Source organism: Petromyzon marinus, chromosome 38, assembly GCF_048934315.1.
Source record: "Petromyzon marinus isolate PM22_M1 ecotype Great Lakes invasive population chromosome 38, UKy_Petmar_22M1.pri1.0, whole genome shotgun sequence".
In the NCBI taxonomy this organism is placed as follows: Eukaryota; Metazoa; Chordata; class Hyperoartia; order Petromyzontiformes; family Petromyzontidae; genus Petromyzon; species Petromyzon marinus.
Genome location: NC_133704.1, coordinates 4,486,980 through 4,511,248, shown reverse-complemented (window position 1 = coordinate 4,511,248; position 24,269 = coordinate 4,486,980). Strand labels below are relative to the sequence as shown.

The following is a 24,269-nucleotide window of genomic DNA, read 5'->3' as shown; positions in this document are numbered from 1 at the left end:
TTGAGGGGTGGTCTGACTTTTTGTGACGCCGTATGACGAGGGGGGGGGTCAAAAATCGTCCAAAATCGCGTGACGTCATTTATGGACGGCCCTTTAAGCTTTCCGGTACACGGAGCGAAACGTCGGAACATCGCGACGCGACACCGATGGCCACCGCCACGTGCCAACGTTGAGTCGACGTTGTGTTGGCTGTCATTTTGCGTTGTCGTGCTGTTGTTGTTGTGCTGTTGTTCTGTTGTAATGTTATGCTGCTTTGATATTGTTGTGTTGTGCTCTTGCCATGTTCACGTGTTGTTGTGTGTTAAGCAGCTGTCACGCTGTAGTTGTTGCTGTTCTTGTTGTTGTCATGCTGTAGTTGTTGCTGCCCTTGTTGTGTTGTCATGCTGTAGTTGTGCTGCTGTTGTTGTCGTGCTGTAGTTGTGGTGCTGTTGTTGTCATGCTGTAGTTGTGGTGCTGTTGTTGTCATGCTGTAGTTGTACTGCTGCTGTTGTTGTCATGCTGTAGTTGTGGTGCTGCTGTTGTCATGCTGTAGTTGTGGTGCTGCTGTTGTCATGCTGTAGTTGTGGTGCTGTTGTCATGCTGTAGTTGTGGTGCTGCTGTTGTTGTCATGCTGTAGTTGTGGTGCTACTTTTGTCATGCTGTAGTTGTGGTGCTGTTGTTGTTGTCATGCTGTAGTTGTGGTGCTGTTGTTGTTGTCATGCTGTAGTTGTGGTGCTGTTGTTGTCATGCTGTAGTTGTGGTGCTGTTGTTGTCATGCTATAGTTGTGGTGCTGCTGTTGTTGCCATGCTGTAGTTGTGGTGCTGTTGTTGTTGTCATGCTATAGTTTTGGTGCTGTTGTTGTTGTTGTTGTCATGCTGTAGTTGTGGTGCTGCTGTCATGCTGTAGTTGTGGTGCTGTTGTTGTCATGCTATAGTTGTGGTGCTGTTGTTGTTGTCATGCTGTAGTTGTGGTGCTGCTGTCATGCTGTAGTTGTGGTGCTGTTGTCATGCTGTAGTTGTGGTGCTGTTGTTGTCATGCTGTAGGTGTGGTGCTGCTGTCATGCTGTAGTTGTGATGCTGTTGTTGTCATGCTGTAGTTGTGGTGCTGTTGTTGTTGTCATGCTGTAGTTGTGGTGCTGTTGTTGTTGTCATGCTGTAGTTGTGGTGCTGTTGTTGTCATGCTGTAGTTGTGGTGCTGTTGTTGTTGTCATGCTATAGTTGTGGTGCTGCTGTTGTTGCCATGCTGTAGTTATGGTGCTGTTGTCATGCTGTAGTTGTGGTGCTGCTGTCATGCTGTAGTTGTGGTGCTGCTGTTGTCATGCTGTAGTTGTGGTGCTGCTGTTGTTGCCATACTGTAGTTATGGTGCTGTTGTCATGCTGTAGTTGTGATGCTGTTGTTGTCATGCTGTAGTTGTGGTGCTGTTGTTGTCATGCTGTAGTTGTGGTGCTGTTGTTGTTGTCATGCTGTAGTTGTGGTGCTGCTGCTGTCATGCTGTAGTTGTGGTTCTGCTGCTGTTGTTATGCTGTAGTTGTGATGCTGCTGTTGTTGTCATGCTGTAGTTGTGGTGCTGCTGCTGTTGTTATGTTGTAGTTGTGTTGTTGTTGTCACCACCGTGGCCGACCCCAGGTGAACTTCACAGAGTCGCCGCCGGCGTGCGAGTTTATCATTTCGCCGGTCGCCGATATTTTTCCCTTTTGTGCCTCTCTCAGTTGCACATCCGAATAAACAAAGAGACAAACTTTCAATAATGAACTCTGAAAACAATACAACAGAACGCGACAATCCACGGTCAACGCCGGGAAGTGGCACGCGGGCTTGTGATGCGGCTCCCGGGGAAAGCGTTTAGCGGCGCGACTGTTCGCAGGTCTGGGGGGCTAAAGGGTTTTGTTGTCCTCTGCCGAACATCCAGGGACGTCTATAGGAATAGGGTTTACACTTTCTGGCAATAAAGCAGGTGGCTAAGGTGTTGAAACACCAAACTGGAACCTTTTGCGCATGGAATCATGGCTGCATTAACCACATATACTCGTGGTGAACATGTTAGGGGCCGTCCATAAATGACGTCACGCACCTGGGGCGGGGGGGTCAGACATGTGACGATGTGTGACGAGAGGGGGGGGGGTTTAAGAAATTTGACGTCACATCAAAATGCGCAACTTTAAATAAATATAGACAACACGTTCTACTTAATTAAATAGACTTTTTAATACATGTTTTCTCCAACATCATAGTGCAGCGCCACATTAAATACGCACTACAATGACAATAGTTTAAAGCGATTTGAAGCATGTTTTATTTTGTGGGGGGGGGGGGGCAGAGCTTTGTGACGTCATATTTGAGGGGGGGTCTGACTTTTTGTGACATGGTGTGACGAAGGGGGGGGGAGGTCTAAAATCGTCCAAAATCGCGTGACGTCATTTATGGACGGCCCCTAAACAAAAACACGCTCTGGTAGTATGATGACGCGTTGGCTTTGAAACTGATTGGTCCACACCAGAGACAGCTTTCTTTCGGAGCCTAGTCTCAAACAGTGTTAGACCAGAGGACGCCAAAAGGCGAACATCACGAAGACATTGCCACTATCAGGGCATTGATGCTGGCAAGGGAGAAGTCCAATTATTCAGGGACGTCGTCACCTCCGCTGCGCACGCTGAAGTCATTGAGATAATCCGACTTGGGAGGGGAGACCAGAGCTGTATACAGTCACGAGCTGTATACAGTCTCTCCCATAACGCGTCTTTTCAGAACGCGAATTGGACGTAACGCGATTAATGTATTGGAGAACACTTTTTTTAATATATAACGCGGATTGCGAATTGGATATAACGCAATCGAGTGAACGGAACTACACGTCGCGCGACTCTGAATAAGCGGTCGTGCGGGCTGCCTCTGCGTAGCATCGCACAAGGCGGGATGCTGCTGGATGCTTCTAGATGCTTCTAGATGATACCCACGCGGCTCAGTCTTTGTTCGGCCTGCGTACGCATTTTGCGTGTCATCGTGGACTGTGCTTTACCCTACATCACATGTTAATTATAACGCGATTTTCCCATAAGGCGGTGTTCTTCAGGAACCCAGGTAAACAGACTGTATGTTTAGCATACAGTATATTATCACATTTTAAACGCTATATTCCAACCCACTTTCGGTGGTGTCTTTGTGCCATCTCATAAACCTGACGGGGGGGGGGGGGGCTCATCATCATCCCTATGTGGTCGACAAAATAGCTAACACTTAAATTTCGATTTAAAGCTTTCGTGACTGCAATGATTCATCTTCTTTGGTTCTTTCGGTAAAGTCACGTAGAATGATAATAAAATAATAAATTGATAAAATAAAATAACACAATAATATTCTCACGACGTTTTGGCCACAACACAAGCGGCCTTCATCAGGTGAAGACAGTCTCGTCCCCTTCACCTGATGAAGGCCGCTTGTGTTGTGGCCGAAACGTCGTGAGAATATTATTGTGTTATTTTATTTTATCAATTTATTATTTTATTATCATTCTACGTGACTTTACCGAAAGAACCAAAGAAGATAGCTAACACTTATTTTGTGATAGTGGGGATGGGAATTCAACAGTGATTGTCTCATGGATAGACTCACCTCCACCATATGAATGTGGAATTTCCACCACTGGATCTGGAGGCCTGTGAACAGGCAACGAGCAGCACCTCAATGATCATTCGAGCTGGAAATCACCTAGACTTGTTTTGACATTGCCACGATCGCAAACACTGTTTTTCACGTCCAAAACACTGGTATTTACTCAACCTGCGTTCCTTTGCGCGATTCGCAGGTGGCAGTGAGGTAATGGTCCCTGAGAATTGGGAATCTCACACGCAGGAGCAATCGCCGCCCTTGCAGTGATGACAGACTAATTCCCCAGCTCACGCTTGCAAATGTGGCAATCATATTTGGTGTCTTGAGTTCTCATCTGATTCAACAATATACTGTACAACAGTACTGTACAGTATACGTTATCTTATACCTTAATGGGTGCTCGCTAACTGCACTTGCCCCAATTGAAAAGCTATAAGGGGAATTTTTGTCTTCTGCTTTGTTAGAAATGTCAAGCACCTCCTTGCAAAACCCGAATCAGAACTGAAAAATATGTTGATATTTTCCACAGAAAGTCCATTAACGTTTATCTATATCAACAAAGACCTTAACCTTGTACGTCTCAAACCTCTAGGGTACTTGTTGATAAGGTAGACAGCTGAAATTTGGTACATAGGTAGCTTTTAGGACACAAATAACAGAAAACACGTAGGCTTTGAAGACCAATATCATCCATAAGAGGTTTTTTTTGGGTTCGATCGCGTAAATGTGTCGTTAAACCCGCCACCACCCGACACAGCCAACTAGTAAGGGTTGTCACGTAAACAGAACGTGGCCAATTCGTCACGAGTACAGCACTAACCGGTGTGTGTTGGAGAGCCAAGCCACAACATTTGCAATCTGAGTACGACGTTTCGCCAGTATTTACAACTAGCTTCATCAGGTGACAGCCAGATTTGTGGAGAAAGCCCAACTGTTTAGTTCCTTATCTCGAGGCGTAGATGTGGTGACCACGCAGCTGCGCTCTTGAGTTAATGTACGTTATGCGAGCCCATCTTGCCCTTCCTGTTGTGTGTATTACAATAGCCGCACCAACGGTAATCCCTATTGGAGTATGGTGGCATGTCTCAGTGTACATTTAAACAATGTTTTATTTGATGATTCGCTTCCACGCAGCACTAAGTCGGTAGCTATCAGAACGGTTAAAATTATTTTTATTTCAATTTCGATAGATTCTCTAATTGGTCTTGGCCAGTAGTAGTAGCTAGTTTTACACAGAACTTAAACATTATCAAAATAAATTGAGTGTCCTGTTAGCACTTCCACGGTGATCTGGATGGATCCGAGATTAATCATTTTAAGGCCCCCCAAATCTCAATGTTAAGTGCCCTATAAACATGTTGCGTGCGTGTCATTCAGAAATAGTTTAGAATATAATATTGCGGGTTTTTTCGTTTGATCGAGCGTGAAACAGCAATTAAAATTAAAGGGAGAATCATTGTTCTATATTTTATAGATTTTTTTTTAGATATTTCGGAATCAAGCGGTTTTGAACGAAAAAATAATCCGCTTATGTTAAAATCTGAATAATTTGAAAACGGTCAAAGATAGAAGCTTCCCCTCAGTGTATTAAGTTAATTATTTTGGGTATTTCTGATAAAAAAAAAGACGGAATCTTCAAATTGAGTGGTTTCCGTTGGGTATGTACTTAAATATAAGTTGAATCAAGTCGTCAACAATGTTTTTTTGCGGATAAAAAAAATTGTCAATCATATAAGGTGCATTCTTATATTCAGTCAAAACTTTTGCCAGTCGAAAACAGGCTTTATGAAAAAAAAATATCGCGCTCTATTTTGAAGGCTTGGAATTTCTCGAGCGTCCTCATTCCCTCCCCTCCCGTTGAGAAGTTTCTCGATCCGCCTCTGGTCTGTCGAGATCAGGCGTCTTTGCAACCTGCTGCTCCAGAGGCCGCGTGCGGCTCTTTAAGGACTGGCCCCGTGACTTTATTAAGAACACACCGTCTCGTATTCACATGCATTGAAATATTTTTATTACAGAATTCGCAATTATTATTTTGCTCATCTTATTATTATTATTTTAGTTAGACTCTTCTAGATACATTCTACATGACGGTGTGGCGGGGGGGGGGTGTTCGCAAGATTTCACCCACGTGCTGAAAAGATGGAATGCATCGACGACACATGCGGAACCCCCTCGTGTATTGAGGCGGGAGTCCCCTATGCTAGACGTGCAAGATAGCAAACGTGCCTTGAATCCACGTGGGCGGCGGCGAGATGTGGAACTTGCTCATGCGCGACTACAGCACGGGGTAGTGATGGTAAGCACGTGTTCTGCGTGTGCACGTGGACGTGAGGCGGTGGCGCTTCTGTCGCAGACGTTGCCAGGTGCTAACCCCAGGCGTATTGGATGGCCGGCAGGGATGGCACACACACACGGGGGAGGGGGGGAGATGGCACCCTCAGCGTGGAGCCACGAGACGGTACGATGCCACCCACGTGCTCGGACACTGGTGGGGGGTGTAGAGCTACGCAGGTTCCGGGGCCCGCGGCCTGGCCGACTGCCACCCACGTTCCAGGACCAGCGGCGCTGCCTGTGAAGTGGCTCCAACTCACGTTCCGGGGCCGCGTTGTTTTCGCCCGGCAGCAGCGTGAGGCGCGGTCTCCCATTGGTCCGCGCCGGCGCGTTGCTCCGCCCAATCTCCCCCCCCCAACCCCGCCCCCATTTCACCCAACCCCGCCCTCTTCCCCCAACCCCGCCCTCTTCCCTCAACCCCGCTCTCATTGCCATCAACCCGCCCTCATTTCCATCAACTCCGCCCCTATTTCCTCCAACCCCGCCCCCATTTTCCTCAACCCCGCCTCCCATGCCCCTCCCCCCCAACCCCGTTGACACGGCCCGCGTGCTTGTGGGCGCGTTTTTTTTTGTCGCTTCCACGCCAAATTGGGGGTCAGCGGCCAACCGGTTCTGGTGCATGGCTTGTTTTCCATTGGTCGCGGGCCGAGCACGTGACTCGCATCGACCAATCGTAAGCAGATTTTTTGTATGGGGGGGGGGGTAAACTCAAGCTGCACGCCAATTGCTACACGGCGCTGCACAGGGGCTTGTTGCATTTGGCTCCAATGGTAAGCGATGAAATAAATAATTAAACAATATATTTGCTTACTCTCCACATACAAATAGATTTTTTACACTTATCGTCAACCACACAAGCCCCTTTCTGGGAGAATGCACAGTAATACTGAGATGCTAGGGGGGGTTCGCACCGGTGCTGCACCAAGCGCAGCATTCAAAGATGCACCGAACTGCACCGGTCTCGCATTACCGTAATAGCTGCGGGTTCAAGCCTTGCACTAAACCTGCACCGGATCCGCCGACCGAAACGCGCCAAGCTGCACCCGTCTCATATTCCTACAGTAGCTGCACTGAACATTGACCCATCTTTAATCAACGACCTCCCCCCCCCGTAAAGCCTCTTTGGGCAAGTGCCGTCAGCGAAGGCCGGGGACGGCACACGCGATGGGAGGGAGGGGGGGGGGGCAAACACCACACGCGGCCGCCTTTGTCTCTCCTCAGTCGCGATGCTTACCCACCCGCTCCAGGGTACTCATTCGAGGCTGAGTGCACCTAGAGGTCGACCCAGGACCGGTTCGCGTAATCGCTATCAGTGGCGTCGGTGGCCGCGGGCGGGGGGGGGGAATCGACCTCAGTTTTCGCCGGGTCTCGTTAGTGCAGGGCCAGGGCCACGGCCAGCGGCCCCCCCCCTCCCCTCGCCTCGCCAAACGCATCAACGCCGGCGGGGGGGGGGGCTCCTCACGTGAGAGGCCGCAGTGCTGCACGGACAACGCAGCGCTGCACTGACTCTGAGCGGCGCTGCACGGATTCAGCAGCGTGGAACGCGGTCCGGTCTCCACCAAGCCCGTAAGCAACCAAGTGCGGCCCTCTCCCCCCGATACTCCTCCCCCTCATGAATATTAAGTGACGAGGGGGAGGGGGCGGGGCACCGACGATGAATATTCATGAGGGGGGGGGGGCCCGCTCTCGCTCTCGCGCGCTGCCGCCGCCGCCGCCGGCGGCCATGATGGGAACGCGGGCCGCGGCGCGGCTCATGGAGGAGGCGAGAAGACGGCGGCAACGACGCGGAGGAAGAGGAGGACGAGGAGGAGAGGGCGGAGGAAGAGACGGAGACCGCGAGCGCCTCGAGCACCACCACCGTCACCACGGCGGCCAGCGGCGGTCGGCGAGGGCGGCGCGGCCATGAGCGCTCGGTTGTCGACGCGGTTGGAATGAGGCTAAATGCGTCATGGCGAACTTGAGTGCGGACGAGGAAGACTTCAGTGACACAGCCGAGGTGTGTGCACGGGTGTGAGTGTGCACGGGTGTGAGTGTGTGCAGTGGTGTGTGTGGGTGTTCATGGGCGTGTGAGGGTGTGCAGCGGTGTGCGAGCTGTGCAGGGTGGGTGTGCATGGGTGCAGTGGTGGGTGAGGGTGCAGTGGTGTGTGTGAGGGTGCAGTGGTGAGGGTGCAGTGGTGAGGGTGCAGTGGTGGGTGAGGGTGCAGTGGTGTGTGAGGGTGCAGTGGTGTGTGAGGGTGCAGTGGTGAGGGTGCAGTGGTGAGGGTGCAGTGGTGAGGGTGCAGTGGTGTGTGAGGGTGCAGTGGTGGGTGAGGGTGCAGTGGTGTTGGTGAGCGTGCAGTGGTGTTGGTGAGGGTGCAGTGGTGTTGGTGAGGGTGCAGTGGTGGGTGAGGGTGCAGTGGTGGGTGAGGGTGCAGTGGTGTGTGTGAGGGTGCAGTGGTGTGTGTGAGGGTGCAGTGGTGAGGGTGCAGTGGTGGGTGAGGGTGCAGTGGTGGGTGAGGGTGCAGTGGTGGATGAGGGTGCAGTGGTGGGTGAGGGTGCAGTGGTGAGGGTGCAGTGGTGGGTGAGGGTGCAGTGGTGTTGGTGAGGGTGCAGTGGTGTTGGTGAGGGTGCAGTGGTGAGGGTGCAGTGGTGGGTGAGGGTGCAGTGGTGGGTGAGGGTGCAGTGGTGGGTGAGGGTGCAGTGGTGGGTGAGGGTGCAGTGGTGAGGGTGCAGTGGTGGGTGAGGGTGCAGTGGTGTGTGTGAGGGTGCAGTGGTGGGTGAGGGTGCAGTGGTGGGTGAGGGTGCAGTGGTGGGTGAGGGTGCAGTGGTGGGTGAGGGCGCAGTGGTGTGTGTGAGGGTGCAGTGGTGGGTGAGGGTGCAGTGGTGGGTGAGGGTGCAGTGGTGGGTGAGGGTGCAGTGGTGGGTGAGGGTGCAGTGGTGAGGGTGCAGTGGTGGGTGAGGGTGCAGTGGTGGGTGAGGGTGCAGTGGTGTGTGAGGGTGCAGTGGTGTTGGTGAGGGTGCAGTGGTGTTGGTGAGGGTGCAGTGGTGAGGGTGCAGTGGTGGGTGAGGGTGCAGTGGTGGGTGAGGGTGCAGTGGTGGGTGAGGGTGCAGTGGTGGGTGAGGGTGCAGTGGTGAGGGTGCAGTGGTGGGTGAGGGTGCAGTGGTGTGTGTGAGGGTGCAGTGGTGGGTGAGGGTGCAGTGGTGGGTGAGGGTGCAGTGGTGGGTGAGGGTGCAGTGGTGGGTGAGGGCGCAGTGGTGTGTGTGAGGGTGCAGTGGTGGGTGAGGGTGCAGTGGTGGGTGAGGGTACAGTGGTGTGTGAGGGTGCAGTGGTGTGTGAGGGTGCAGTGGTGTGTGAGGGTGCAGTGGTGGGTGAGGGTGCAGTGGTGGGTGAGGGTGCAGTGGTGGGTGAGGGTGCAGTGGTGTGTGTGAGGGTGCGGTGGTGGGTGAGGGTGCGGTGGTGGGTGAGGGTGCAGTGGTGGGTGAGGCTGCAGTGGTGGGTGAGGGTGCAGTGGTGAGGGTGCAGTGGTGTGTGAGGGTGCAGTGGTGGGTGAGGGTGCAGTGGTGGGTGACGGTGCAGTGGTGAGGGTGAGGGTGCAGTGGTGGGTGAGGGTGCAGTGGTGGGTGAGGGTGCAGTGGTGGGTGAGGGTGCAGTGGTGGGTGAGGGTGCAGTGGTGGGTGAGGGTGCAGTGGTGGGTGAGGGTGCAGTGGTGGGTGAGGGCGCAGTGGTGTGTGTGAGGGTGCAGTGGTGGGTGAGGGTGCAGTGGTGGGTGAGGGTGCAGTGGTGGGTGAGGGTGCAGTGGTGGGTGAGGGTGCAGTGGTGTGTGTGAGGGTGCGGTGGTGGGTGAGGGTGCAGTGGTGGGTGAGGGTGCAGTGGTGGGTGAGGGTGCAGTGGTGAGGGTGCAGTGGTGGGTGAGGGTGCAGTGGTGGGTGAGGGTGCAGTGGTGAGGGTGCAGTGGTGGGTGAGGGTGCAGTGGTGGGTGAGGGTGCAGTGGTGGGTGAGGGTGCAGTGGTGGGTGAGGGTGCAGTGGTGTGTGTGAGGGTTCAGTGGTGGGTGAGTGTGCAGTGGTGTGTGTGAGTATGCAGCGGTGAGTGTGAGGGTGCAGTGGTGGGTGGGGGTGCAGTTGGGTGTGCGGGTGTGGGTGGGGGTGCAGTTGGGTGTGCGGGTGTGTGTGAAGGTGCAGTGGTGAGGGTGCAGTGGGGAGTGTGAGGGTGCAGTGGTGAGGGTGCAGTGGGGAGTGTGAGGGTGCAGTGGTGAGTGTGCAGTGGGGAGTGTGAGGGTGCATTGGGGGGTGTGAGGGTGCAGTGGGGAGTGTGCAAGGGTTTGTGCATAGTTGTGCGTGGGTGTATTGGTGTGTACATCCGCATGTATTATTTGCATATAGTATAGAGAATTATAGAGCATGGATGTTGGGGTGTGCACGAGGGTGCATGGACGAGTGTGGGTGTGCATGGGCGAGTGTATGTGTATACGGGTCCGTGTGTGCATGGGGTTTGTGTGCGTCCTGTAGTGCATGGATACGTGGTTTAGGGTGTACTGGTCTGTGCATGGTTGTGTGGGGGTGTTTCATACAGTAGAATACTTTGGTATACCGCAGTATACACTGTGCGTATTTTCTTCGCTTACGTGTACACGCATGTGCGTGTGTGCAAACATTCATGCTCATATTGTGTTTATATGTACACAATCGTTTTTGTGCTAGACTATGCATTGAAGTGTACAACTCTAACACATGCACACGACTACATGTTCACAGTATTGTAGACTGTAATATATGCATGTGTACAGTGCATACAGTGCGGTGCGTGCACATCGTCCGTATCCCGTGTATGTAATCATGTACTGTATACACGTGCGCTTGTGTCAGTACAGTACACGTGTGTGTGCTCACGTGGGCGCTCACGTGTGCATATGTAAATGTACAATCTTGGACCATATATAAACAACGCCACGTGCTTAGGTGTGTACGTGTATTGATGTGTACACGTGTGGTTTAATTGTATATTGTGTACTGCCCTATCAGGGCATTTAAACCCACATACGCTTAATTTGAGGCCTATGCAGCATAGCTCTTTTCCACGCAAATCGCTGTTCTTTCTATGCTCCTCTGCGCCACTGCCGCTGCTGATGTTGATTATTATGATTTAATTCTTCTTACCAGTCTACCACAAGCATCATCAGCGGCAGAATCGCTGCTGCAAAGTGCAGTCTGCACACAGTGGGTTGTGTAATGGCGGTTGCTTGGGAACCAGGCACACGCACAAATTGTCTAATTTTCTCACAGCCGTCAACTGGCTGTTCTATGAATTGAGTAATAACGACACAAGGACATGAAATACACTTGCAGTGATGAAGATGACGATGATGACTGCTGTTAAGGATGCCGATAATGAGGATGTTGTTGCTCATTCATGACACTCGCCTTTGGTATGTAACCCACTCAAAACAAGCGACTATTGGTGAACGACACGCGGGAACACACACACACACTCACGCGCGCACGTGTAGTGTTACACGGGGCTGTGGTGTCCGGTTGCACGCAGATGTGTCCTCGGAATTAGACATCACCACATGTCAGGACCGCGAACATGTAGCAAGCTAAACAGAAGTAGCAGCAACAGTAACAACAAGAACAATAGCAGCAGTGAGCACAGCAGTGCCCATTTGAGTGGGTTTGGTGGTCTGTGGGCACGAGGTGTTGTTTTGTTGTACCCTGCACCCATACGTGTGCATTGTGTAACTTGTACACACGTGTGCGTCGCCATGTGCTCGTGTGCACAGCTTTGCGCTTGTGTCACTGGAAGATGTTTTTTCCTGTTCATGTTTTTGTTTGTTGCGGTTGCACCCGATTCAAGAGCCGAATGGCTCACAGGGCTATACCTAGTAAATACACTGAAACTGAAAACTGTAGATGTCTTGTTGAGCGCCTGTATACAGCGACGTGCTTGTATATGTAGCCCTGTGTGTACATTATGTGCGTGTGTACGTAGCAATGTGTGTAAATGCGTGCTTTTTTTAAGGTACGGTAAGTGTGTTTGCACAGTTAGGTTCTTGTATAGATGTGTGTAATACAGATGCGTGTGTATATACAGCTGCTTGTGTGTGTACACAGATTAATATGCGTATACTTAGGTACACGTCTGTTTACGTACACAGCCTTGTACTTCAACAGGATGCGTGTTCACGGCTCGTATTGTTGTCAATTGTCAGTGCAGAGCCCCGTTCTTGTGTAGAGTACCGCGTTGGTTATGTACACGCACGCAGCTGTGTGTACACATCAGTGTCCTTGTGTAAATGCTGTTCTACACTGCTACTTGTGCACAGAGTATACCCACTTATGATTACCATCGTCTATTGTACACCTATTGTACGGCGTGCGAGTGATTTTGCAGTGTTGTCCCAATGAATGGATTCCCATCCACCATAGGAATGTGGAATTTCCGCCACGAGGCTCAGGGCTGCCAATAGAAATTAGCACCAACACCACAAAAGACAGAGGCGAACAAAACACCACCAGCATGTGCGTGTCTCTGTACACGTTTTACACGGTCTCCCTGTACCGCAGGTTTTGCGCGTATGTTCAGTTGTGTTGGTCGTGATGAATACTATATGAGAGGAGTGGTGGCGTTATGGGGAGAGGTGGGGGTGGTATTATAGATGCACGGTAGTGGTGGTTGTGTTAAGCATGCAGGCCCAGTGGTGGTTGTGTTTGGTATAGAGAGGCACGTGGTGGTGGTGGTTTCTTTGGTAAATGCACGGGTCGTAGTTGTGCAGAATATCAGAGCCAGTGTGGTGCTTTTTGTGTTTTACTGTAGACAGTGTGGTGGTGTCATTGAGTGGAGGCAGAGTTGTGATTATGTAAAGCGCGTAGGTATGACGGCACTGGGATGGTTTTGTTGCACAAAAGCAGAGTGGTGGTGATGATGATTGTGTTGAGTGTTGAATTCGAGTGGTGAGATTTGTATTAAGTTTAAAGTGCGGTGTTGGTGGATGCATTGAGTACCATACAGACCGTTGTTGATGTTTCTGTTTACTATAGTTGCCTTCGCTTATCTTGGTTGCATTGACTGCAGGGGCAGTAGTATATAGCAAGGGTTGTGTTACTTTAGAGACAGGCTGGTTGGTTGGTGGTTGCTTCTGTTGAGTGAGTGACAGTAAGATGGTGTCAAACAGAGACATGTGGGTGCTGGTATAGAGGAAGCGGGCTGGTGTTGAGTGTAGAGGCAGGATGGTTGGCAGTTGCTAATGATCTGATGGTGTTAAATATCGAGGTGTCTGGGTGGTTGTTTCCCACCCTCCCTGCCTGCCCCCTTCCCCTATAGAGGCAGGTGGCGGCGGTGGTGGTGGTTCACTCTAGCCAGCCAGAGCCCACCACCAAATGTGTATCTGGGTCCACATGGCCTGACTGCCCCGACCCCCTTAGCTGGCTGAGGGGGACACCACGCTGTGTTGGTGAGGAGAGGGGGGTGGTGGGACGGCCAATCTCCCACCAACCACCACCACTCCCCCATCTCCAAATAACTAATTAAATAAACATACAAGTGGGCAATAAAAAAAAAGCCCTGATGGGAGGTTTTATCTGGCGCTAAGCTGGAATGCAAAAGGGGGTGGGGGAATTAAAATGTGAGTGAAGCACGTGATGCGGTACACACATTTTGGGGAGCACCGGCAAGGAGATTTAAAAACTCTCGGTTAGTTTAACTTTATTGTTTTGCGTCCCCGATAAATAATTAATTACCCAGTTGCCAAAAGGGAGTGGGTTAACACGTATTGTTATCTGGGCCCCCCCCCCCTTTTTACGAAACTGTGTGCAGGCTTGAGGTGCGAGGGGGGTGACCCATGGAGGTGTGACGTTGGGGGGGGGATGTGTGCTCGTTTGTCTAATTTGGTGTGCCAGCCTCATAGAGTGGGGGGGGGGGGCGAGTTTCCTACTTTCGTGTTGGTAAAAGGTAAAAAGGGCGTCCGCCACAGTGGTTGTGATTGTTAGCGCACTCGACGTGATATCCAGAGGCGCCCCCCATCGCCGCCTCTGTCCACCAAGCAGCAATGAATGGGTGCGTCACTCGCACAAGTTAGGTCGATCGTCAGATTGCGCGCGTGCGTGTGTGGTGGGGTAAAGTGTGGGTACCCACCACCTCGTTGTTGAGCGTCTGCAAAACAGACCGACCCAAGCGACCGTGGGTGCCGTTTAGCCGAGATGCGTCCGATGGGTGGAACAAAATAAGGAAGTTGTGTGCCCCAAAGAGCGCTGAAGGAACGTCGAGTTTTTTGTCTTGGTAAAGTGGTTGAGCCCAGATCTTTCCTTTGCTGGGGGAAGGTATGAGGAAGTGTGTGAGTATTTTATTTGCACTTCATGTTGTGCGCTTGCTCCTCCATTCAAGCGGAGCAGTTTTTCAGGCCATTGCTGTGGGCACTAAATGGCCACGTTTAAATGGGCAAGTTTATTGTACGAGGTCATGCCCTTTCACATGAATAAGCGACAACTTTACGGTTTGTGAGTAAAGCAGTGGATGAGGTCATCATTGTTCCTCACGTGCTTCTCATACACACAGCTATGGGGGGAACATTTGTAAACACCTGCCTATGATGCGGTTTGTTTTCTTTTATCCGAGGGTTGTGTTTTTGCATTTAATTTTAACAACAAAAAACCACATGCTTCGGCAAGTTGCTAAATTGTCTCAGCGGTGTAATGTCACAAAGCGTCTTGCGTGGTGCCTTCACCTTGAAACGCGGTGCTTCAAATGTCTCCTAATGTGGCGTGAGTTGGTGAAACGGAAACAGCACCTAAAGCATCGCAGCTGTATTGCTCTAAAGACTGTGTATCGACGTGTCACACCAGTGCAGTGTAGCTGCCAAGACACTTCATGTAATGTTTATGAAAGGATGCTTTCAAAGGCCTTTGAAATCCATTGTGTCATTCGCTTCTCAGTGCACATGTATATTCCTTTGCGCTTTAACGTATCTAATAACAATGCAGTATTGAAGCCTCTTTTTGGACCAGCAAAGCCTAGCTGATCCTCAAGACTCTCGTTAAGGAGTGGGTGGGGGGGAGTTCACCATGATTTTTGGCCTATCCCTTTCATGAGAGTTTGGCAGCACGAGAGGAAACCAGAGAAAACCCACCATGCATACGAGGGGTGGCGAAGGTCCACGCGGATGGATTCAATAATCCATTGACGTACTTCCGTCTCCTGGCTACCTTACCAGGAAATGCCCACAACACGTGGTATTCCCAGGCAGTCAACTTGGGAAATATTAACCAGGCTCGAACCCGCTTGGCTTCTGAGATTTTACGAGATGGGGCACATTTAAGTCAAGTTGGGCATAGGCGGAAATTGAGTTTCCTGTTTACCTCATATTTGATTATTTACCTCATATTTCATGTTAAAGTGTTATAAAATATATAAGCCTCTGCCTCATACAAGATCACTGGGAATGCAGCCAACGTCCGTTCTTGGGCCTGGACACTGCTTGGATGGGTGGCCACCATGGGTCCCAGGTTATCATGGGTGGATGGGTGGCCACCATGGGTCCCAGGTTGTCATGGGTGGGTGGGTGGCCACCATGGGTCCCAGGTTGTCATGGGTGGGTGGGTGGCCACCATGGGTCCCAGGTTGTCATGGGTGGGTGGGTGGCCACCATGGGTGCCAGGTTGTCATGGGTGGATGGGTGGCCACCATGGGTCCCAGCTTGTCATGGGTGGATGGGTGGCCACCATGGGTCCCAGGTTGTCATGGGTGGGTGGGTGGCCACCATGGGTGCCAGGTTGTCATGGGTGGATGGGTGGCCACCATGGGTCCCAGGTTGTCATGGGTGGATGGGTGGCCACCATGGGTCCCAGGTTGTCATGGGTGGGTGGGTGGCCACCATGGGTGCCAGGTTGTCATGGGTGGGTGGGTGGCCACCATGGGTGCTAGGTTGTCATGGGTGGGTTGGTGACCACCACGGGTGCCATGTTATCATGGGTGGGTTGGTGACCACCATGGGTGTTAGGTTGTCATGGGTGGATGGGTGACCACCATGGGTGCCAGATTGTCATGGGTGGATGGGTGGCCACCATGGGGCCCAGGTTGTCATGGGTGGTTGGGTGGCCACCATGGGTGTTAGGTTGTCATGGGTGGATGGGTGGCCACCATGGGTGCCAGGTTGTCATGGGTGGATGGGTGGCCACCATGGGTGCCAGGTTGTCATGGGTGGATGGGTGGCCACCATGGGGCCCAGGTTGTCATGGGTGGATGGGTGACCACCATGGGTGCTAGGTTGTCATGGGTGGATGGGTGGCCACCATGGGTGCCACGTTGTCATCGGTGGATTGGTGACCACCATGGGGCCCAGGTTGTCATGGGTGGGTTGGTGACCACCATGGGGCCCAGGTTGTCATGGGTGGGTTGGTGACCACCATGGATCCCAGGTTGTCATGGGTGGGTTGGTGACCACCACGGGTGCCATGTTATCATGGGTGGGTTGGTGACCACCATGGGTGTTAGGTTGTCATGGGTGGATGGGTGACCACCATGGGTGCCAGATTGTCATGGGTGGATGGGTGGCCACCATGGGGCCCAGGTTGTCATGGGTGGATGGGTAGCCACCATGGGGCCCAGGTTGTCATGGGTGGGTTGTTGACCACCATGGGTGCCAGGTTGTCATGGGTGGATGGGTGGCCACCATGGGTCCCAGGTTGTCATGGGTGGATGGGTAGCCACCATGGGGCCCAGGTTGTCATGGGTGGGTTGTTGACCACCATGGGTGCCAGGTTGTCATGGGTGGTTGGGTGGCCACCATGGGTGCCAGGTTGTCATGGGTGGATGGGTGGCCACCATGGGTGCCAGGTTGTCATGGGTGGATGGGTGGCCACCATGGGTGCCAGGTTGTCATGGGTGGATGGGTGGCCACCATGGGTCCCAGGTTGTCATGGGTGGGTGGGTGGCCACCATGGGTGCCAGGTTGTCATGGGTGGGTGGGTGGCCACCATGGGTGCTAGGTTGTCATGGGTGGGTTGGTGACCACCACGGGTGCCATGTTATCATGGGTGGGTTGGTGACCACCATGGGTGTTAGGTTGTCATGGGTGGATGGGTGACCACCATGGGTGCCAGATTGTCATGGGTGGATGGGTGGCCACCATGGGGCCCAGGTTGTCATGGGTGGTTGGGTGGCCACCATGGGTGTTAGGTTGTCATGGGTGGATGGGTGGCCACCATGGGTGCCAGGTTGTCATGGGTGGATGGGTGGCCACCATGGGTGCCAGGTTGTCATGGGTGGATGGGTGGCCACCATGGGGCCCAGGTTGTCATGGGTGGATGGGTGACCACCATGGGTGCTAGGTTGTCATGGGTGGATGGGTGGCCACCATGGGTGCCACGTTGTCATCGGTGGATTGGTGACCACCATGGGGCCCAGGTTGTCATGGGTGGGTTGGTGACCACCATGGGGCCCAGGTTGTCATGGGTGGGTTGGTGACCACCATGGATCCCAGGTTGTCATGGGTGGGTTGGTGACCACCACGGGTGCCATGTTATCATGGGTGGGTTGGTGACCACCATGGGTGTTAGGTTGTCATGGGTGGATGGGTGACCACCATGGGTGCCAGATTGTCATGGGTGGATGGGTGGCCACCATGGGGCCCAGGTTGTCATGGGTGGATGGGTAGCCACCATGGGGCCCAGGTTGTCATGGGTGGGTTGTTGACCACCATGGGTGCCAGGTTGTCATGGGTGGATGGGTGGCCACCATGGGTCCCAGGTTGTCATGGGTGGATGGGTAGCCACCATGGGGCCCAGGTTGTCATGGGTGGGTTGTTGACCACCATGGGTGCCAGGTTGTCATGGGTGGTTGGGTGGCCACCATGGGTGCCAGGTTGTCATGGGTGGATGGGTGGCCACCATGGGTGCCAGGTTGTCATGGGTGGATGGGTGGCCACCATGGGTGCCAGGTTGTCATGGGTGGATGGGTGGCCACCATGGGTGCCAGGTTGTCATCGGTGGATTGGTGACCACCATGGGGCCCAGGTTGTCATGGGTGGGTTGGTGACCACCATGGGGCCCAGGTTGTCATGGGTGGGTTGGTGACCACCATGGATCCCAGGTTGTCATGGGTGGATGGGTGGCCACCATGGGTGCCAGGTTGTCATGGGTGGGTGGGTGACCACCATGAGTGCCAGGTTGTCATGGGTGGATGGGTAGCCACCATGGGACCCAGGTTGTCATGGGTGGGTTGTTGACCACCATGGGTGCCAGGTTGTCATGGGTGGTTGGGTGGCCACCATGGGTGCTAGGTTGTCATGGGTGGATGGGTGGCCACCATGGGTCCCAGGTTGTCATGGGTGGATGGGTGGCCACCATGGGTCCCAGGTTGTCATGGGTGGATGGGTAGCCACCATGGGGCCCAGGTTGTCATGGGTGGGTTGTTGACCACCATGGGTGCCAGGTTGTCATGGGTGGTTGGGTGGCCACCATGGGTCCCAGGTTGTCATGGGTGGATGGGTGGCCACCATGGGGCCCAGGTTGTCATGGGTGGGTTGTTGACCACCATGGGTGCCAGGTTGTCATGGGTGGTTGGGTGACCACCATGGATCCCAGGTTGTCATGGGTGGATGGGTGGCCACCATGGGTGCCATGTTGTCATAGGTGGATGGGTGACCACCATTGGTGCCAGGTTGTCATGGATGGATGGGTGACCACCATGGGTGCCAGATTGTCATGGGTGGATGGGTGACCACCATGGGGCCCAGGTTGTCATGGGTGGGTTGTTGACCACCATGGGTGCCAGGTTGTCATGGGTGGGTTGGTGACCACCATGGGTGCCAGGTTGTCATGGGTGGATGGGTGACCACCATTGGTGCCAGGTTGTCATGGATGGATGGGTGACCACCATGGGTGCCAGGTTGTCATGGGTGGATGGGTGACCACCATGAGTGCCAGGTTGTCATGGGTGGGTGGGTGACCACCATGGGTATTAGGTTGTCATGGGTGGATGCGGGAGGCTGTGCTTCAAGGTGGACAGCATAAGGCATTGCAGAAAAGTCCATCGTTGTACTGTAGTTATATGGTCCCGTGGTTATGCTTCCTCCCTTTGCCATCGCGTGGTGAAGTATAGTCTCAATAACTCATATGACCCACACAGCGTGGGGATGGCCCTCATCAAGCAGTCGATTTAAAAGGGCTTTAAATGTACATGCATGTACAGTACTACAGTGTCATTTACACCATGTATTTTCAACCAGACCACATGAGTTTGATTCCTGGCCGTGGCTAGCATCAGTGCCGTGTAATGTTGTCCACCGCTACTGGGTTCAGTCCTTAATCAACCTGCGCCTTCCAAGTTTGTGTGTGTGTGTAACCAGGTCAGAACTCAAGCAACCGGGATAGGCTCATTTTCAAGAGTGACCTGAGGAATTACGCCGCCAGTAGGGGGGAGGACGATGACTGCTGTTGTGTGTGTCGTTCCAATCGAGTAATTAATTCATGGTGTAATTTTCGAATTTGCCAAATTTGGACCCTGACGCCGCTACACGATTGGCCTGCTCTTGCGAATGAGGCCCTCCGGGGTTTTCTTCACGTGCACTGTGAGTGAAGCGGACGGCATACATTTGTATGGCGTTGACACCGGCGGCAATAGTCAGGGCGGCCGCTGGATTTGAACCGTGGAGCTCTGCAATAAAACCGCGAGCCTCTTACCGCCCTTCATCCAGCAACGGATTGATCAAAGGGGGGAGTGGCTGTATGTAGATGTCCACGTGTGTCTGTCTCTGCGGAGTATGGCAGAGCACCTTGGGCAATTGCAGTGACCACCAACGAAAATGTCGAAGGGCTGTGTCACATGGTTAACGACACGCGTCGACACCCTCGGACGCACTGCCGTCCACTTTCACACACAAAGACAAAGATGCCCCGTATAGCATTAACAAACTGTTGGGGCAAGTTCTGTTCGCGAGTACCATCTATGAAGGCGTCACAGGCACACGACGGGGTGGGTGGCAAGCCTTTATCTCCACGGTGACGATGTTTACAAATTGCATCCGATATACATTTTAGGCTCAGTTGACCTAGGGGAGGCCTGGGATTGGTTCAAATAATTGTGGCTAGTATTAACCGTGAGCGGGAATCGAACTCGGGTGGCCGGGTTCGTAGTGCAGCGCGCTCACCGCTACACCACCGCTCCACATTTTAACACACACGTTTCGACACGCGCACACACGCGTGAGCTTGTGACAGACACGCACACACAAGTACCACGCGCACACGTTTTACAAGGCCCAGCAAAGCTATGAATCGCTAAGTCGGGGGCTCTCAACAGTGCCAGTAAACCGCGAAACTCAACTCAACTCCTTGCCAGAAATACCCACGGTTGAGGATTGCTGCTGATGCGTCAGCGCCCCAAGTTTGATGGGCCTGGCAAGTGTTTTTTTTAATATAAACGAAAATAGAGTACATTTTCTTGCAGCGCCTTTGACATAACGCGGCTCTCTGCCGTTCAAACGGGAGGGTGGTGGATGCGTTGTTTTGCTTTTGAACACGATACACACGCCTCGCTCGCATAGCGTGCGTGCGTTGCGTTGCGGGCTCAATGGAGCACATGTCCGAGCCAGGTTCTTGGCAGCGTGCGCCTCAAACTCTGGGGGAGGGGGAGCGCACATTGCCCATCGGCATCACCACGCCGTCAGCACGCCTCTACTACGAACAACGTGCCCAGAAAAGTGTTATTCCGGCGCGTTGCAAGTACGCTTTCTCATGTACACGTGTACAACAAATGCAGAAGAAAAAAAAACCTCCTTTGACTTTCTTAATTGCGCCTATGCTGTAGTCGGCGCGCGCGGTGTGACACAGGCACTGTCACTTTACGCAGCGCCCACGTGCGCGATGCATGGGGGAGTGTGTGCGTGCGTGGGAGCGGTAGTGTAGCGGTCGGCGCGCTGCGCTACGAACCTGGAAACCCGGGTTCGATTCCCGCTCACGGCCATCCCACAGTGACGATTTATCTGATCCCGTTCTGGGCCTCTCCTCAAACGAGTACCTGGTGCGATGTGTAAACATCGCCACGAGGGAGACAAAGGCTGCCGGGCGTGGTGTTGACCACCCACCCCCTCCTGTGCCGTGCCAGTCTTTATAGGTGCTCGCTAACAGCACTTGCCCCTACAGTCTGTTAAGGCTATACGGGGGATCTTTGTTTTTTGTGCGTGTGTATACAGTAATGCAAGACTCGTGGTCGCGTGGGCGGGAGTCGTACAAGCCCTGTAGAACGTGTGTGCACCGTGTGTGCATGTGTGCAGCCGTGTGTGTGTTTGCGTGGGCGCAAGTTTTATAAGAGGTACACCAACATGTTGTTCGCGCGTGCCGAGTGTGTTGCCCCCCACGTTTAATCCGTCTCCAGCCACCAGCCATCGCGTTGCTCGTTTGACGTGGCATTAGCGTGCGCATCCGCTGACGTGCATCGAGACGGCTGGGGCATTGGAGGAGTGTGGCGTTGCTGCAGTCTAGAGGGCAGTGAACGGAGATTCGTCTGTTGTAGCGATGAGTCCCAATGGGCACGAGTTGCTGCCTCTGATGCACTCGTGCAATGCTGAGACAGCCACGTTTGACCTCTTCTCCATTGCCCATTCTCTGCTTCTTCCCTCTCCTCGCCCCTCCACTCCGTCATGTCCCTCCCCTATCGCCCTTTCGTGACCCCCATATGCCCTCTGTCACGGTCACTCATTCCTCCACCTTTGTTACCGCTTGTAACCTATGTAGAGTGCTTTGAGCGAAGAAGGCGTTCTATGAATACAAAACAAGATAACTATTTGGCTGTCGCCAGATGATGCTGGTTGTAATTACTGGCCGTCGTACTCGAATTGTCAATGTTGGTTTTCTCTCCAACACACCGGTGTGCTACACTCGTAACTAATTGGCATGTTTTGTTAAAGTGACAAACCTTACTAACTGGCTCTGTCGGGTGGTGGCAGGTTCAACGACACGTTTCTCGAGTTGGTGGCCCCAAACAATAAGACGGCCACCTTGTGTGCAGCTCTTGTCAGAGTTTGGTGGCCTAAACAAGGCCGAGACCGTTGTTGCATGCAGCGTCGTGGGTGACGTGACACACATGCAAAAGGGCGCAATGACAGTTGGGGGCTTCCTGCCGCTGGTCGTGAGCGGCACGGCCTCGGTGTTTTGCTAAATCTGCCGTAAAGGATGTGGGAAACGCCATCAGCTTTTTGTGCAGCTCACGGCGAACTCTTCTTCGGACGTTTGTTTTGCTACCCCCCCCCCCCCCCCAGTAGATGCTGATGCAAGACGTGCCGGCCTCAATTGAAGCAGTGAAACCACGCAGAAATTTTCCTCGGATCCGATCTGCGTGGTAATTTGAGGTCCATTCAACTCGCAGCGTTTTGAGTCGCCAGGAATGCACTTTATTAGATCTGCTGTGGTCTAGTTTCCACAAAGGTTCTTTCATGGCAGTCGTAATGTGGTTTTTTTCTTGCTTACAGATAGAGGCTCTATACTTTTAATGTCATGATAGAGGAAATGTTATGCCCTAAGTACGAACGTAACATTACAATTAAATATTGTACAATTGTAATTGCCTATGGACAACTCGATCTAAACAGCGTTGCGCCTGGTTTGTACTTGGACGGGAGACTGCCTGGGAATACCAGTTGTTCTAGGCTTGGGCTGTGAGGTGGCTGGCAGATGACAGAGCAACACTGGATTCTTAAATCTGTTTGTGTTGACCTTCATTACCTCTCGTACACATGGTGAGTTTCCTCCGGGTTCTCCAATTTCCTCCCACACTACTACACCAAACCAAACATCCAACCGTAGCAGCACCCTCCTGAGCAAGAATCTTGAGAGTCTGTGAAGCGATCCTGCATCAACAAAAGACATGACGGTTGATTACTTACTTGATGAGGGTATGTAGATTTAAACAATTTTACTTGCAGGTGGGCAGTTCCGTATTTGTGCACCCGTTCATCCCCTTCCAATCCACTGCTGGATGAGAGCCTCCCACACGCTGTGCGGGTCACGAGGATGCTTTGACCATACTTGACCGCACCGTTCCGTCGTGCGCGTTGGTGACGGCGGCCTGGAAGCATGGAGGTGGACGTGTAGAAGTGTTACAAGTGTTTTCTGTCGAGCGCAAGTCGAAAAGGATGGTCCCACATCTTGACAGAATGGTTTGCAAGACCGTGGCCCCTGCGAGTTCGCCCTGCTGTGTTGGTCACACGGGTGTTGCCATGACACACTCGCTAACAAGTTGAAGGGGGGGGGGGGGTTGTGAACAAAAATAACATTCGTCAAACAAGATGCACGAATCTGCAAAGGAATTTATCTTTAAGCGAAATTTTTTTCAACGTGTGAGTAAATAAACCGACGTGTGTCACTTTCAGAGTGTGATCTGGCCACTTTGACCCACCGCAAGGCAAACTAGAACGTCGTTTGAGCAATTATAGATGGAAACAATTATTTTTTCAGGTGGCCAGCTAAGCGCCGGGGTTACACGCAGAGCCCTTTTTACCGCTCCACTGCTGGATGAGGGCCTTCCCACGCCGTGCGGGTCAAGAGTGTCGTTTGACCCCACTTCGACACGCTGCTCAGTTCGGTTTGGTGAAGGCGGCCGGGGGGGGGGGTGGGGGAGCTGAGATGACGCGAGAGCGGAGAAGTAAGAGTACATCTACGGATCTTTTCTGCACTCACCACCAACGTAGCCTTTCGGCCCTGTTTGCGCTCGGCAGTCGCCCATCCTCGGACTATCCAGGCTCAAACCCGCTTGACTTGCGAGTTCTCACGGGAGGGGGGGGGGGCGGCGGCGTATTCCGAGCGAGTTGGCCGTTCGGTCGGCGTGAGCGTGGCGGGTTTGCAAAGGTCGTGCTCTGGGATGCAAGCTCTCGGCATGGTGTGCCATGCGTGCACTCGCGCACGCACGCGTGCACATGTTGCTGTTGCACGTTTGCCGTACGGCACCGTCGGTGCAAATGGACATGTGGTGGCGGTTGAGGGTGCCACGCAAGAAACGCTTAAGACGTGCTTTGGCAAGAGCCGAGAAGTGTGGCGATAATTGAATAGGCATGATAATTGCACTGTTTAGAACAGCTGTGACACATTGTTGGAGGCGGTATACAGTTTCCTAAGGCCAGTGCAGCAGGAGAGATGTATTACTCACATTTCAGCTGTTAAGTTGGGGCGTTTTTTTTTACGTTTAATACTCTGCGTTAAAGTGTTTTAAGATTGCTCACGATTTTTATTTTATTGCCGTTGTTCAGTACTGGACGACGAGTGAATCGCAAACGCCCTTTACAGTGCGCCCCGCAAATAAATTGGTGCAGAGTCATGACTTGAGGCTTAAGCGATTTATTCCGAGTGATTGATTGGTCATAAAGCACAGGTTAATACGGTGAAAGCAT

The 24,269-nt window shown here is 52.8% G+C and overlaps 1 protein-coding gene across 4 annotated transcripts in view; it reads left to right on the top strand.

Moving 5' to 3' along the window:
• LOC116950061 (F-box/LRR-repeat protein 19-like) overlaps positions 1 to 24,269 on the top strand; it is a 94,098-nt gene that overhangs the window by 35,196 nt on the left and 34,633 nt on the right. The window contains exon 1 of one of the 4 annotated variants that reach the window (XM_032967477.2): positions 7,389 to 7,913. The exons of the other annotated variants lie outside the window; for them this stretch is intronic. Coding sequence (XP_032823368.1) covers positions 7,866 to 7,913 — 48 coding nt within the window. The 5' untranslated portion in view covers positions 7,389 to 7,865. Of the gene's footprint in view, positions 1 to 7,388; positions 7,914 to 24,269 lie in introns of those variants that run through there. 4 annotated transcript variants of the gene reach the window in all.